This window comes from Pristis pectinata, chromosome 24 (genome assembly GCF_009764475.1).
Source record: "Pristis pectinata isolate sPriPec2 chromosome 24, sPriPec2.1.pri, whole genome shotgun sequence".
NCBI lineage: Eukaryota > Metazoa > Chordata > Chondrichthyes > Rhinopristiformes > Pristidae > Pristis > Pristis pectinata.
In genome coordinates, this window is record NC_067428.1 from 31,179,343 (window position 1) to 31,196,125 (window position 16,783).

The following is a 16,783-nucleotide window of genomic DNA, read 5'->3' on the forward strand; positions in this document are numbered from 1 at the left end:
CAATTTGCTACATTTCACACTGCTATACATGTTGACGTGAAGTTTGCATGGGTAAAAAGCACACAGTAATTTTACTTTTTGTTTAGATTTGTGGAGCATTCTAGACGAACAAGGGCTGCCATAATTATACAGAAGCAATACAGAATGTTGACTGTGCGAAGGTTATATGTACTCACTCGTAAAGCAGCAATTACAATTCAAGCTTGGGTTAAGGGCATGGCTGCAAGACGGATGTATTGTAAGGCAAGTTTTTAGAAATTTATTTGAACAACTTTAATAAAGAATTAGTTCAATTTTAAAAGACTTTATTCTGCTTACTGATGAATGCCTTGAGGTCTACTTCTGGAAATTGAATATAATCTTCCTGAGATGCTGGTAGTTTAAAGCTAACATCAAACTGTGATGCTTGGGTCCATCTACCGTAACCGTAATGCTCTTCTATTTTTGTTTGTCTCCCTTCTGAAGGCAATATTTATTGCAGTAGTGTAACTTCATGTCTCTCATCAAAATAGCTGTTTATTATGGAGCCTGGACATTGATTGTCATCAGGGTTTTTAAATGAGGAGAGCTTTAATCATTCAGAGACTTTTGAGACTGAGTCAGACTTTTTCCCAGGGTGAAAATGGCTAACACGAGGGGGCATAATTTTAAGGTGATTGGAGGAAGATAGAGGGATGTCAGAGGTAGGTTTTTACACAGAGTGGTGGGTGTGTGGAACGCACTGCTGGCAGAGGTTGTGGGGGCAGATACATTAGGGACATTTAAGAGACTCTTGGATAGGCACATGAATGATAGAGAAATGGAGGGCCATGTGGGAGGGACGGGTTAGATAGATATTAGAGCAGGATAAAATGTCGGCACAACATTGTGGGCCAAAGGGCCTGTACTGTGCTGTAATGTTCTATTCCTGATCTTGTGCTCTATGGGCACCCGCAGGTTAATGATCAGGAGGTGCACCTCTAGTTTTTAATCTCTCCTCCAATCTAGGACCAGTTGTACCGTGCTTGGTATTGCTTGGGCTCTGGACTTCCTGATCTGCACAGTTTTGCTTTGCTGCAAGGTATTTATCCAGCAGGTCATTAGGAAGTGGCTAAAGTGTGGCTTAAATTAGTGAGTTATGCTGGTATTGTGCAGGAGTATTGCGACTCTGAGGAAGATTTTGCCCATAAAGCTCTCAAGGGTAACAATCAATCTGCTGTTACAGGGTTTCAACTGTCAACAATTCTTTTCCTCCCACAGATGCTGCTCAACCTGCTGAGTTCCTCCAGCAGATTGTTGCTCCAGATTCCAGCATCTGTGTCTCCAGGCTTTCAAGGGTGCTATTGAGTCTGACGGCAGCTTTCTCACCTCTGAATCTGGTGGTTTTAGGCTGCAGTCCCACTCCAGCGCCCTGGATGAAAGTCAAACTCTTCTAGTGCTCTGCTCTAGAATCAGATGTTAAAATTTATGCCCAGAGGTGGTTGCAAAAGATCCCATTATGCTGTTTTGAAGGATGTTTGTGGTGTCCTGGTCAATAGATATCCTTCACTGTTCATAAGGTTTTCTGTTTACACATTTCTGTTTGGTGTCTTGCTGCACACACTACCAGCCAGCAGTGATTATCTGTTAAAAGTAACTCACTGGCTGATCCTTTTTAAAAGAAACTGTTGGGATAACCTAAGGTAATGACTGGTGTTATATAAATGCAAAGCTTTGTCTTTTGATAACTAACTTCAAACTCACCTGTATTGCTTGAAGTATTAAATACCAGTATTGTTGAGGGGTGGAAAGGAAGGGGAGGTGTATAAGAAAGGGTTTAAATTGGATCACAACTGAAGTGATTTAAAGATGAACGTGCACATTTTTAATTAGGTGGTCCAGGAGCAAAAGGCCATTGTCTTGCAGAAGTACATCCGAGGGTGGCTGGCCTCCATGAGATATCAGAGAACTCGGTGGGCTATTATCCACATACAGTGTTGTTACAGGCGCATGATGGCATATCGTCAACTGAAGAAGCTGAAGATTGAAGCCCGTTCAGTCGAGCACTACAAAAAGTTAAACAAAGGAATGGAGAAGAAGATCTTGCAGCTGCAGTGTAGAGTTAATGATCAGGTAACGTGGAGAAACTTGGTACCTCAGATGTGTGAGTCAACCCATTCAGAATCGGGTTCATTATCACTGACAGATGTCATAACGTCTGTTTTGCGTTAGCAGTACAGTGCACCCCATTCTTGTAAAACACTCTATAGCTGCACATTTATGGACGTGTGGATGGGTTTTGGTTCAAGATTGGTTTTCTGGTCAGTCTGTGTTTGAAATGCCAATTAAAGATTTGGAGGCAGGACAACAGAATAATCAAGTCTAGTACTGGCATGGATAACATCTGTCAGGCATATCTGATGAGTACCCACAAGGATAACCCCATTGCATTAATCTTTTACGTAGTGTGTAGATAATTATAAGCTTGATGTCAAAGGAAAACTTCATCTCAGTCTGGAGAATAAATTAGACGGTAATCTCAAATAACTCGCTCTATATTTCATTACCAGTCCCAACCTTTGCCCTGTTGAGTTGTGAAGGCTTCTGTCACAAATAGAACATTGCTTGGTCTATATCAATAAAAAGAATGGACTGTTCTGGTATGTAACTTTTGGTATGAAGGTTGTGCACAACTTTTTTTTTGAACCAGTGTTCATTCGCCTGTGTGTTTCAGGTTTGGAGCATTTATAGTTTTCCATTTATTCTAAGTCGATGGCTATGTGATGCTGTCGCATGCAATTGTATCTCATCGTACTCGTGCATGTGACAATAAACTAGACTTAACCTGAATTAACTTGATGGAAACAAGTGATAAAATGACAAGTTGGTTTAACGACCACAGTGAAATGATCAGTGACTGATATATATATATATATATATATATATATATATATATATGACAATCTTGTAACAATATAATCTTGTTTGTAACTTTTTTACCTTTTAGACCAAAGAAAACAAAATGCTGGTTGAGCAAATGACAGCACTCGTTACTTCTCACAAAAATGAGGTGCAGAAACTTGAGAATGAAATGGAAAACATTCATCGTAGAGCTGAAGAAGCTAAACTCTTGATGATGCAGGAGCAAATTGCAAAACTGCAGGAGGAACTAGAGCAAGCACTTGAAGGCAGAAGAAATGCAGAAGCTAGAGCCTCTCAGGAACTAACTCAGCTGAGACAGGTAAGACTGCATGTAATTTAATACCTCTTATCAGTTCTTGCAACAACCTGGTCAACATTTCTATTTTTTTTAAACAGTAAGCAGTTAAGCAAAGCTTTGGACGTGTACTTCAGGATTTGGATTGGTTTTGGTAACTTTAAAAGGAATATGCAATTTCTAATTCTGCATTTTGTAACTCTGAAATGTACTTTTGTATTGGACTCTTACAAGTCTGAAGTTTGCACGTTCTTCTTGTGACCATATGGGTTTCCGCCAGATGCTCTGGTTTCTTCCCACATCCCAAAGAATTGCTGGTTAGTTAATTGGCTGTTGGAAATTGCTCCTAGTGTAGTGGGGTGATGGAAGAACCACAGCGGTGCTAACGGGCATGTGAGAGAATGGGTTATTGAGGAATGGGACTTGGGATCGCCTGAAGAGTGGGCATTGGCTCCAATGTATGTGAATATATTAATTGAGGGGAGGTGAATGGTTTGACCTTCATCCTTGTATGTCTTGGGGAACAAAATGTTGATCTGCAGAAATAATTCATCCAGAAAAAAGGTGGTGCTGCTTGAGTCTCACACCTTCAGGTTAGGGGTGTTATACCTGAGATGTTGTTGTTCATAAGGTTCTTTGGAAGTCAAGAATGAGGTGCAAGTTTTATGGTTACAGCCATTTTATTAGATGTTCATCACAGGACAGGGCAGACGGTGTCTGCTTGTAACAATAAGTAGCAGCAAGGAACAAAGAATCTGTTGTTCTCTCCTTATATGGCAAATCAGTCTAAACTGGCAAGATAAGGAAGGGTCTTCTGATAAGTCTGTGGAAAAGTACTGTTTGAATTATACGGTCTGAATTACACTGCCATAAGACTTTAGGCTTGCAGACAAAGAATGCAGGGCCAAATATACTACAAGTTACTAAAATTTTATAGGTGAACAAGTGATTACATAAACATGTAAACAAGCGTAAAAAGAACTAAAACTGTAAGAAACACAACAATCTGGATCCTAATCCAACGGGGAGAAGTAATTTGTTCGAAAAATGTTGGTACATTTAATTTGTTCGTTGGGCTAGCGGTGGGATCAAAATGCAAAGCTTTGTCTTGGTGGCGTTTCATCCGCTTCATGGGAACAGTTGACAACTGAGTGGATTGCTATTGTCTTCTCAAAGAGCATGGAGTGCGTAGTTTAACCCATTTTTGAGTAGGGCAGGTGAAGTAAAGCATTGCAAAGTTCTGACGACAGTCAGTTCCTGGTCAACAAACTTGGTGGATTCAGATTTACAACTTGCCATTAAAACTAAATCTTCAGGTAGCCAATCCAGTACCAGAATTTCAATGCATCTGCATTTTTTGACGAACATTTCCCTTTACCAGTGTGAGTTCTGATCATCCACATTCTGAGAAGTTGGCACCTTGTCAGCGTGACAGCAGAGCAGTCTAATGGGCAGGAGGAACCGAAGGAAATTGGTATTGGTGGAAAATGGGGCTGGGGAAACTAATGGTGCTAAAAGACGATAAATCCCAGGGCCTGATGGTTCTAGAGTACTAAAGGAAATTGGAAAGTGACACCAATGCATCCACTCGTTTTATGGCAAAGTTCCACAGATAAATGGGTGGTTCCTACAGATTGGAGGGTGGTAACTAACCCAACGATTTATTGAAGGAGGGAGAGAGAAAATTGGGGAGTATAGATCAGTTAAACCAACTTCAGAAAAGCTAGTGTCTAACATAAAGGGTGTGGTAATAGAAAATATTAATGTTTAGACAAAGTCAGCATGGATGTACAAAGGGAAGTCTTTTTTTTGATAAACCTAATGAGGTTTTGAGGGTGTTACTGGTAGAATAGATGGGGACAGCCCAGTGGGTGTGGTGTATCAAATCCAAATAAGATTGGAATATAAAATTTAAAGCACCTGGGATTGGGAATCATCTACAGGCATGGATTGAAAACTGGGACTTGTTTGGGGAGGCAAACGATGATTAGTGGGATACAGGAGGCGTCAGTGCCTGGCCCTAACTATTCACAATATACTTCATTGATTTAAATGAGGGAACAGAATGTAATAGTTCTTCAATAAAAATAATGCTGGAAACCTTCCAGCGGGTTTGCAGCATCTGCAAAGGAAAAGTGGTTAACACAGACACTAGATTCTGCAGATGCTGGATGTATGTGGAGCACTACACAAGAAGTGCTGGAGGAACTCAGCAGGTCAGGCAGCATCTGAGGAGGGAAATGAACAGTCGACGTTTCAGGTCGAGACCCTTCATCAGGACTGGAAAGGAAGAGGGCAGAAGCCAGGTGGTCGGGGGAGGAGCACAAGCAGGCAGGTGATAAGTGAGTCCAGGTGGGTGGGGGAAGGTAGGGGGAGGGGGGAGATGCAAGAAGCTGAGAGTGATGGGTAGAAGAGGCAAAGGGCTGAAGGAGGAATGCAGTTGGAGAGGACCATGGAATAAAGGGAAGGAGGTGGGGAATAGATGGGCAGGTCATGAGGGTAGGGAAAGGGAAAACAGTTAACATTTTGGGTCAGGGACCTTCAGAATTGGGGTGTTGATATACAAAGATGTGTGTTCCTGTGCAGCAGTCAAATGTCCAGGTGCAGCAAGCAGTTAAGAAGAAATGTGTATAGACTTCCATAGCAAGAAACTGCAAGAGTAAAGATGTCTTGCTACCATTATGCAGCACCTTGGAGACTACAGCTGGTGTACTTTGTGCAGTTTTAGACTCCTTACCTAAGAAAGGACATTCTTGCCATTGAGGGAGTGCTGCAAAGGTTCACTAGACTGATTCCTGGTTTGGTAGGACATCTGTAAGAGGAGAGGTTGGGTCATCTAGGCCTGTTTGCACTTGAGTTTCTTTGTATGCTTCAATTAGATCCAGTCTTTTATCGCTGGGTCAATATCCTGGAACTTGCTGTAAGGTTGCGCCATTCCAATTATTTCTGGAACTATTGTTCCTTTATCAAAGTTGATGTTGCTTTTTCAACAGTTTGAGATTTCAGACAGTATAATATCACTTATTTTCTTTTCAGCATCTTGCTGTTCTTGAAAAGGAAAATAGTCAGTTAAAAGATGAAAAAGAAACTTTTAATAAACTCGTTCTGGAGCAGTCCAAGATCATTGAAGGTATTTTTTTAAGCATGTTTCTTAATCTATTGGGAGCTATTTGTCAGAGTTGTGTATTCACTTCTTACTACAGTCTTGTTACAAATACTAATATTGTCACAATCAGTGTGACACAAATGGCAATATGGTCATCGCCAAACAGTGACTTGTTTCATGTTGAGATTGTGAAGTACAAAATTGGAAAATGTCAAGCTAATGAACTCATCGCCCAAGATTGTTATGTGCATGAAGTACATTTTAACCAGTGTATAGTCTGCACCCGTATGACTCCAGTTCTGTGCTAGGTAGTCAGAGCAAACTAAGAATCCTTTACAAACAGCGAACAACTGCAGATGTGGAAAATCTTAAAATGAAAATCAAAATGCTGGTAGTGCTCAGCAGATCAGGCAGCATCTGCAGAAGAAGAAATAGAATTTCAGGTTAAAGTTCTTTCAGAGTTCAGTGTATGTGCCTGAATGCATTTAGTCTGCCCTCACCTGCCCAAAACTGGGGTGAGCTGTTGTGAAATGTACACTCTGCGTTTCAAATTTTGACATGGGTTCTGATGAAAGGTAATTGCCCTGAAACACTAGCATCTGTGGAAATTGATCATAATTTTGAATCATTCAGAAAATTGCATTTAGATTTGATGGAAGTGAATTTGTTACTGGACAATATTGGAACAGATTTGTTGGCAGAGCAAGGTTAGGGCAACTAGAGGGATGCTGTATGGATGCAGTCATCACTTAAAGCAATACACTGTTAGGTTAAATTTCCATTATAAATTCCTACAAGTGTTCTTATAATGGAAGCATTTTCTGTTTTTAAGAATCCATTTTCAATTTCTTAGCAAGTGACTTTGGGCAGATGATGCATCATTTAAGCAAAACAACCACTACTGAACCCTGTGCAGTGTTTTTAGCAGGTTGTACTGACTTGCTAATGCAATAGGGTCTGAAAGGTAAAATTTCCCCCAAACTACACACTGCAGAATGCTTGCAATGTGGTCATTTTATAAACTTCTTGCATTATAAGAACACTTGTAGGAATTTATAATGGAAATATTTAACCTAACAGTGTATTGCTTTAAGTGACGACTGCATTCACACAGCATCTCTCTAGTTGCCCTAAACTTGCTCTGTCAACAAATCTGTTACAATATTGATCGGTTATTATGAAATAAAATTCAGCCAAAATGAATTTTGCTTTACTCCATTGATCATAACTTTGAATCATTTAGAAAATTGCATTTAGATTTAATGGAAGTGAATTTGTGCTGGACAGCTCGTCGGCAAAACTAGTAGAAGTGTTGTCTCAACTCCAGGGATCCAGGTTTGATCCTGACCTCTGATGCTGTCTGTGTGGAGTTTGCATGTCCTGACTGAACGAGTTTCCTTTGGGTACTCTGGTTTCCTCCCACATTGCAAAGGTATGTGGGCTGGTAGGTTAATTGGCCACTAAATTTCCCCTAGGGTGCAGATGGTTGATAGAATCTGGGGATAGGTCACAGGGAACAATTGGGGAACAGGATTGTGCTGAGTTGGCATAGACTTGATGAGTGGAATGGCTTCTTCCTACATAGTAAGGAAATGTGGAGATAAATGGCACTTCTTGACTCAATTCTTGAACTTTGCTTTCTCCTGTCCTCACGCAAGTTAACAACAGCATCACCCTTTCTCAAAGGAAGTATGAGATTCCTAGACAGTGTTTGTGAATTGTGGCCAGGGTTTTCCACAGATTGTTTGAAGCTGCAGAAAAGCTGATGAAACTTTAACTTCCAAACCACCGATCACTGCAGCTTTCTCCATCGGTGAAGCAGCAACGCTGCTAGCGTGAAAAATTTTAGATGGAGGCAATCCAAAGTGCTTTTATTTTTGTTTTAGTTGTACTACGTTAAGCATTAGTTACCTGTGGAAATGGAATAAAATGTGAACTTAATTTGGTGCTCCATTTAAGGATGTACTAAATATAAATAAGTTTGGTAAATTGTAATGTTATGAATTAAAATTTGCTCTGATATAGTCTGTGGAATTTAATATCATAATTTGAAAATATTCTAGTGGGTAGTGGGTGCCCTTTAGTACTTGGAATGTACCAACTTTACATTAGATCACGAATGGGGCAGTGAGGACAGTTATTTATCTTTGTTCCTAAACACAGGGTCAAGTGTGTAAAATCTCCTGGCTCTCCTCCCGAGTCAGTACCCAGTAATCTCTGCTAGAAACTGCAAATGCACGAAAAATGTTTTACTGTTTTGTATAGAACAACCAGCCAACAATCAGTAGATGCAATAAAAACAAGATGCAGGAGACACTTAACAGGTCAGACAGCATCTGCTGAGAGGAACAGAATTAATGTTTCAGATAAAAGACCTTTTATCAGAGCTGGGGAAGAGAAAATGAAGCAGCACAAGGAACTGGAGGAACTCAATGGGACTGGTCCAGACGAAGGGTCTTGGTCCGAAACAACATTGACTGTCCGCTTCCCTCCATAGATGCTGCCTGACCTGAGTTGCTCCAGATTCTAGCATCTGCAGTCTCTCTCTGAGAGAAAGAGTTGGGTTTGAGTTTTGGAGAAGATGGGAAAAGGATGAACAGAACATGAACTAGGAACAGCAGGAGGCCATTTGACCCCTCGAGCCTGTCCTGCCATTCAGTGAGATCTTGTCTGATCTGTCCCAGGCATCGGCGGCTCTTTCATGCCAGTTCCTCATGGCCCTTGATTCACTGATCTTTCAAAGACTTGCCTCTTGAAATGCCTCCAATGATCTAGATTCTCTATGAAATGACAAATCATACCCTCTTATCTTTCAACTATATCCATCACCTCCCTCCCCCCCCCGTTCATCATTCTCCCACCATTGAAAGCATCTTGATATTTACCCTGTCATGGCCCATTAGGATCTTTGTCTGTTTCAATGAAATCGCCCCTCATTTTCTAAACTCCAAAGAATCTGGATTTAATTTCTTGAGCCACTTGCGATGGGGCAACCCTTTCATCTTGGGCATTAGCTGAATAATCTTTAGCCTAAAGGTAATGATATTGGGCCATTTCCAATGCCACTACATTCCTTCTTAAACAAGGGACCAAAACCATGCACAGTACTACAGATGTGGCCTCTCAATTACTCTGTAGAATTGTGTAACAATACTTCCCTTTTTCTAAACTGTAAACCTTTTCTAATAAAGATTAGATGCACCATCTGCCTTCTGAACTGCTGCATCTGCCTGCTAACACTTTATGATTTGTGCATGAGAACACCTGGATCCCTCTGATCTTTGTTCATCTGCACTCTTTCCCCATTTAGATGTCTGCCTTTAAGACTCCTCTTGCCACTTTCCCACGTTAAACTAAATTTGCTAAGTTTTTGTCCGCCCATCCTACCTATCCAGTTGCAGAATCCAAATGTCCTCATTGCAGCTGCCCTTCCACCTATTTTTGCCATTGTCAGATTCGGATACCTTGTATTCTGTCCCCGCCCTCCAATTTGACCTTTTGCTGAGGAACGTGAAATAATTGAGGGCCAAGAACTGATCCTTGGGGCACTCCACTAGTTACACCCTTCCAGCATGGAGAGAAAAAACATTTTAACAACACTGGTTATCACATGGAAACCAATCTCCAATCTATGCTAACACACTTTCCCAACACTGAGCTCTTGTGCACCACCTTTTATGTGGCATCTTGTCAAATGCTTGCAAAGCAATCAACCAATCCGTGAATGGTGTCTCCAACGTAGAGGAAACCATTTTGTGAGCACCAAATACAGCACACTGGATTGGAAGAAGTGCAAATGAACTGTTGCTTCACCTGGAGTGATTCCTTCCTGGATGGTGGGAAAGGAGGAGCTAAAGGGATGGGTGTAGCATCCCCTATAGTTGCATGGGGAAGTGCTACGTGTAGGGAAGTGGTTTCTTCAGTAGAAGTTAATGATACAATTACTAGCTGCTTTGTCATATTTGAAGTACAAGGCAGCCAAGGAGTAGGGGGGAGTGCAAGTAAGTGATGTTGAGGCCAAAATTTGGATCAGCTACTATCTTAATGGCAGAGCAAGCTTGAGAGAGTGCTTGTCTGTTAGTGTTTTTATGCCACACATCAATTATACCAAGCAGCTGAGAATTTCCAGCCCCTATAAATCAATATCAGGATACCTTTTTTGGAAAGGAATTAAAGATTTTGGCTTTAAGTCCACTATAGTTCAACACCTAGTGTGCAGACTTCTTCTAAAAGACGTGTTGTCATTAAGCTATTTGCTTTAATGATGTCAATACAAAACTGAAGGGTTGCATTAGTGTTTAAGTGTAGTGATTTTTCTTTTTCTTTTATTTTAAATAAGAACTTCCCTTCCTCTATCCCCCCCCATTATCTCACCCTGACACGGTACACAACCAATCAACTGAGTGTCCACAATAAATTTTTATCTTTCTTTTGTGTGCATGAAAGAACAAGTTGCCCTCAAGGTGGCATCAAAGAGTCGCCAATTACAGGTTGAATTCGAGGAGGAACGATTCCGCTACCAGAGACTTGTGAATGAATTCTCCCGCCTCGAACAACGATATGAAAATCTGAAGGATGAAGTGACCTTTATGAAAGTAAGTTTTTTTTTTACTTCACTTTTGTCTGTTGACTGAAAATATTTTGAAGCAGATTCATGTTCATCTCGTTAGTTGTAGCAAAGGATTTATAATTCCATTGGTTTAGTCAGTGATTTGTATGAAGGACTCTAAACTGTCTCCTCCATGTGAAGGAGGTAAATTTAGCTCAAACCAATGATCCCTCAGGAAGGCAGCAGGTGACATTTTTGGGAAGAAAATAAGTTCCTAATTTTTAATTGTATTTTGGTTTGTAATAACATTGAAGTGATTTTAGCTTTTAAAGATTTCAAAAATTAAACTAATTTTGTGTTTCTGAATGCCAGATATTTAGAGAGATTTATAAGTTTGACAGCCAGCAAAGCTGTGGCAGTCCTTTGCTAGCTGTTAAAGCTTGTGGGGACACTTTAACTAGTGTCCCCACAACTTGTAGTGGGGACACTGCAAGGTTTCCCCAGTGCAGTAGTTAGCATCCCACCACTAGTCAAAGTTCACTACTATAGTCCTGGACACTTCAACTCTCTGGTAATCTTTGTTGGGAGGTGATTGGCAGTAGGCCTGTCCCAGTGGGAATAACAACAGAAAACACTCAGGTTGGGCAGCAACTGTGGAAGGAGAAACCGGGTTAATGTTTCAGGTCTAGAACCTACTGTCAGAACTGGGCAAGAGAAAACAAGTTTTAAGTTGGAAGGATGGATGGGACGAGGAGTATCTGTGATGGGGCAAGACCAAATTGATGCATTAGTTAGAAGCAAAGACACTATCTGTGTCACGTGTTGTGAATATGGCTGTGGGATGTGCCCAGCAGGCCCAGCTGTCCTAATGGAGAGAGAAACACTGAGCCAAGATTCCTGTGGCGATCAGAACTGACCATCCAGTGGATCTGGCAGCTGTGTCGTTGCCTTTAATGAGTGGAAATGAGTTGATTTTTTTTCCACTCTGCAGAATAAGCAGCTTGGCTGATCTGATCTGCACAAACCCACCAGAAATCAGTCATTTGATTACTTGGACAACACACAAAGGTGCTGGAGGAACTCGGCAGGTCAGGCAGCATCTGTGGAGGGAAATGGACAGTCGACGTTTCAGATTGAGTCCAGGTGAAGGGTGTCAACCCGAAACAACGACAACTGTCCATTTCCTTCCTTAGATGCTACCTGATCTGCTGAGTTCCTCCAGTGTCTTTTTGTTTGTTGCTCTAGATTTCCAGCATCTGCAGTGTCTCTTGTCTCCATTTGATTACTTGGGCTTTGCATTAGTGTAACATCAGTTGGTGTCTGTTAGACAGCCTCCTGGTTCTGCAAACACTGATTTCATTTTCTCCCGGAGCCAGCATAGTCATTGCATTTTCTGTCCTTGTATTCCATGTCTCAAGTGTAAGGTCTTGAAATGGACTTGGCCTTTTGACACCTGGATGGAGAGCTTTATTTAACTGAGAAACATCTGGTGCAGATGTACATATTCCCCAGCATCCACAACTTTATTTTTAGTAGTGTCATTTGGACAGAAGGGCAGAAACCTCTGCCACCTTCATTTGGTCTCTCCTCGTACAAGAGTTGTAATACTTTGCAGGAGGTTTTTTTTCTTTGGGTTTGCTTAATAGAAGAGCAGGATATATTTAGTCCAAATCAATTTGTGGATTGAATTATTTCAAGGAAAGGAAAATGAAAGTTGTTTCCCTGTTGTGAGGTTTATTTGGTAGAAATTATTTACTATGTTGAAAATAATGTTTTAAGAAGGTTTGAGATTTTAATCCTATCAGCTTTTCAGTGTTGGCTAATTCCATGTTGTGCTGAGAGATCTGTCTAATCCAAGTGAATTGATTTGATGATAGTCTCTTGGGAGGAAGCAGGGGGCACGACTAAATTTTCCAGTCACTGGGAGCTGCCTGAGTTTGCCAATCACATCCCACCCAGGGAATGCTTTTCCTTCCGGAATACTCCTAGTTCAATCTCTCCAGGATATGCAGAATGTTAATTAAAAAGCAAAAAAGTGCAGATTCTAGAGGGGACATTATTTTAAGGTGATTGGAGGAAGGTATAAGGGGGATGTCAGGGGTAAGTTTTTAGAGTGGTGGGTGTGTGGAACACACTGCTGGCAGAAGTTGTGGGGGCAGATACATTGGGGACATTTAAGAGACTCTTAAATAGACTCATGAATGAGAGAAATGGAGGGCTATGTGGGAGGGAAGGGTTAAATAGATCTTAGTGCAGGATAAAATGTCAGCACAACGCGGTGGGCTTGAAGGGCCTGTACTGTGCTGTAGTGTTCTATGTTCTAACTCTGGAAGTGCACAGCAAGTCTGGCAGCATCTGTGAAGAGAAGCTGAAGTGATGCTTCAGGACTGCAGAACTGGATGAAAGATCATTGGCCACAACCCGTTTGCTTACCTCAGTGAGTGAAGCCGAGTTTATTGTCATGTGCACAAGTGCGTGAGGTTCAGGTGCAATGAAAAACTTGCAGCATCACAGGCAGATAGGTGCAGACAACACAATATAAACTGTACATAAAATTATACCATACAGTGAGGGGCAGGAAGACTGTCTTTTGACACTAAGGTCTCGCTTTTGCACAAACAAAGATGTCCATGATAGTGGAAGAGGTGGTCTGTAGAGTCCAGCTGCTGAGTAGGGTTAGGGTTGTGCAGGTTAGTTCAAGAACCTGATGGTTGTAGGAAAGTAGCTGTTCCCAAGCAACACACACAATGCTGGAGGAACTTAGCGGGTCAGGCAGCATTTACGGAGGGAAATGGAGAGTCGACATTTCGGGTCAAGACCCTTCATGGTAGTGTAGGACTTCAGGGTTCCCTACCTTCTGCCTGAGAAGTCCTAAATGCTGACAGTCACTACTGTAGTTGCCAGTGATGTGTTGAATGATCCAAGTGATTGTGCAGAAGCCGGACATCAACTGTTCCTTTTGTTTTCTCTGGAATTGTCAACTGTTAGAATGAATGAGGTTATTTTAACTTAACCTGGTTGATTGGATTGGACGACCATTCAATTTTCTGTCTGATTACAAATTGATGACATCAAGAATTTCACTTGGCTCACTGTTCAAAAACAAGGCCTCCTGCTGAGCAGAACAAAAAGTCATCTCCATCAGCCTTCCTGGGTGCCCATTGGGTTGAACTAAACAGTGCGGGACTTCAGTGGCCTGTTCAACCAGAGCTCAGTTTCAGACCCTGTATTTAAGGATGGTAGAGCCACTGCCTCTCAGCTTCAGTTACCTGGGTTCAATCCCAACCTCGGGTGCTGTCTGGTATGGAGTTTGCATGTTCTCCCTGTGGCCGTGTGGGTACCCCCCACCCCCAGCTGCTCCAGTCTCCTCCATCCCAAGGATGTGGATTGATGGGCTAATGTGCCACAAACTTGTCCCAAATATCTAGGTAGGTGTGTGGTAGAATCTGGGAGAAGCAGATGGGAATGTGTGCCGAATAAAGTGAGATGTCTGCTTGTTGGTTGGTGTGAACTGAAGGACTTTTACCCATGCTGTCTCTCTCTCTCCTTCAGCTAGCGTTGCCTTTACTCCATTCAAACCCATTCATTCATCCTTGTCGACAGTTCTTGTGAATGGTTGGCATGCATTGGTAATTTTTTTTTGTTGTTTGATCTTTTTATCCCTCAAATCTTTTACACCTGACTTCATTTGCAATGAGTTCCAATGCCACTTGTATCAAAATTACTTTAGGAAGCCTCAAGCAACACGGAAGAGATTTTTTTGAAAGATTGGTGATTTTTAAAAGTAATATCTCAGAACCCTGGCAGGTCAACTGAACAACACAGGATTTCCTGATAATAACAGAAGTTGACAGAGAAGCTAGAGTAGTGTTGTAAAAAAAAATGGTCTTCAGATATTGAGTTATGAGTACAGGCACCCTGAAATCCTGCTGTTGTATCCAACATCAGTGATTAAACTTATTCCAGCGATGGTACAGTGGTTAAGTTACTGGACTTGTAATCAGAGGCCCTGGAGTAAGCAACCTGGAGACCTGAATTCAGATTCCACTGTGGTGGCTGTGGTGTTTAAATTCAATTAATAAAAAAAAATGTTACTTTTTTTAACAAAAAAACCCTTGCATAAGCAGCAATGACCACAATACCACTGGCTTGTCCTAGAGTCGTTACTTAATACAGCATGGAAACAGGCCCTTCAGCCCCACTTGTCCATGCTGACCAAGATGCCCATCTAAGCTAGTCCCATTTGGCCCATAAAATTTGTAATTTGTAAAATCCTACCCTGTTCACTGATGCCCTTCAGAGGAATAAATCTGACCCGACCTACATGATTCTAGAAATAATGCGATTGATTCTTTAATGCTCTACAAAGTGACTCAATAAGGATTTTGGTGTCTCAGGGTGAGTGATAAAGGCTGGTGCCCACATTCTACATCACTTTTTCACTGCTTTTTATTTCTCTCCAATTGCCCTCGGAGTTTTGGAATGAAGCCATTCCTTTAAATTGACATCCTGCATTAAATGTTGTTGTGGATTGATGAAATATCTACACTTCTAGAGGCTAGTTTTCTCCATCCAATTGCTTATCCCTGCCCTGGGTCAAATTGATTCTGTTTTAAACCAAGTTACTTGGTGTAATTAATTGTGACTTGTTTTTTTTAAGCAGATAAATGAAATGAGAAGTAGCGATGCTTCAGAAATGGGAAATGTTGAGGTAATGTGAATTTAAAAGGATTTTTATAATTGTCCAGATATAAAAGTGATTAGATTTGCATTCTGAAATGGATTGTAAGGTTCTGGATGCTGTACTTGCAAATGATCCAGTTCAGAACTAACCTCTGGATCCACAAGTTGCTCATCTTCACTGTTGTTTGAAAATTAATAGGGACACAAATTAAGGGCAGCTGTGGACATTCAATATGATCTCAGGCCATCCCTCCCTGAATTCAACTCTTTTTTTAAGCAAGTTCCCCATAGCCTTAATTTCCTGATCTTATGAAAATGTCTACCTCCTCTTCAAATGATTTGGACTCCACAACTTTCTGAGATAGACAACCTCTGGAATTCTCTACCTTCTGTGAGACCGATGCCTATGCACCTCAGTTTTAAAGGAGCATCCCTCACCTTGTAACCATGTCCCCTTGTTCAAGGCTCTTCCACTATTGGAAACATGTCAACATTTGCCCTGTTGGGATTTTGTGTGTCTTAACAAGATCTTCCCTTATTCTTCTGAATTACTGAGAATACATAGTCATAGAGTACTACAGCACAGAAACAGGCCTTTTGGCCCATCTAGTCCATGATCTTCTGCCTAGTCCCATCTACCAGCACCCAGACCATATCCCTCTAAACCCCTCCCCTCCCATGTACCTATCCAAACCTCTCTTTAATGTTACAATTGAACCTGCATCTACCACTTCTGCTGGCAGCTCGTTCGACACTCGCACCACCCTCTGAGTGAAGAAGTTTCCCCTCAGATTCCCCTTAAATATTTCACCTTTCACCCTAAACCTAGTTCTATCTCACTGACTTTTGGGGGAGGGGGGGGAAAAGCCTGCGTGCATTCACCCTATCTATACCCCTCATAATTTTGTATACCTCTATAAGGTCTCCCCTCATTCTCCTGGGCTCCAGGGAATAAAGTCCTAACCTATTCAACCTTTCCCTATAACTCGGGTCCTCAAGTCCTAGCAATATCCTTAAATTTTCTCTGCGCTCTTTCAAGCTTATTGATATCTTTCCTGTAGGTAGGTGACCAGAACTGCACACAATGCTCCAAATTTTCGGCCTCACCAACATCTTGTACAACTTCAACATAACATCCCAACTCCTGTGCTCAGCACCTTGATTTTATGAAGGCCAAAGTGCCAAAATCTCTTTCCAACCCTAGCTACCTGTGACGCCATTTTCAAGGAAGTATGGGTCTGTGTTCCCAGGTCCATTTTCATTCTACCGC

The 16,783-nt window shown here is 41.5% G+C and overlaps 1 protein-coding gene across 1 annotated transcript in view; it reads left to right on the forward strand.

Moving 5' to 3' along the window:
* LOC127582737 (unconventional myosin-Va-like) overlaps positions 1–16,783 on the forward strand; it is a 115,990-nt gene that overhangs the window by 60,259 nt on the left and 38,948 nt on the right. The window contains exons 20-25 of the mRNA XM_052038300.1: positions 87–243; positions 1,852–2,091; positions 2,966–3,199; positions 6,212–6,305; positions 10,728–10,876; positions 15,491–15,541. Coding sequence (XP_051894260.1) covers positions 87–243; positions 1,852–2,091; positions 2,966–3,199; positions 6,212–6,305; positions 10,728–10,876; positions 15,491–15,541 — 925 coding nt within the window. The remainder of the gene's footprint in view (positions 1–86; positions 244–1,851; positions 2,092–2,965; positions 3,200–6,211; positions 6,306–10,727; positions 10,877–15,490; positions 15,542–16,783) is intronic.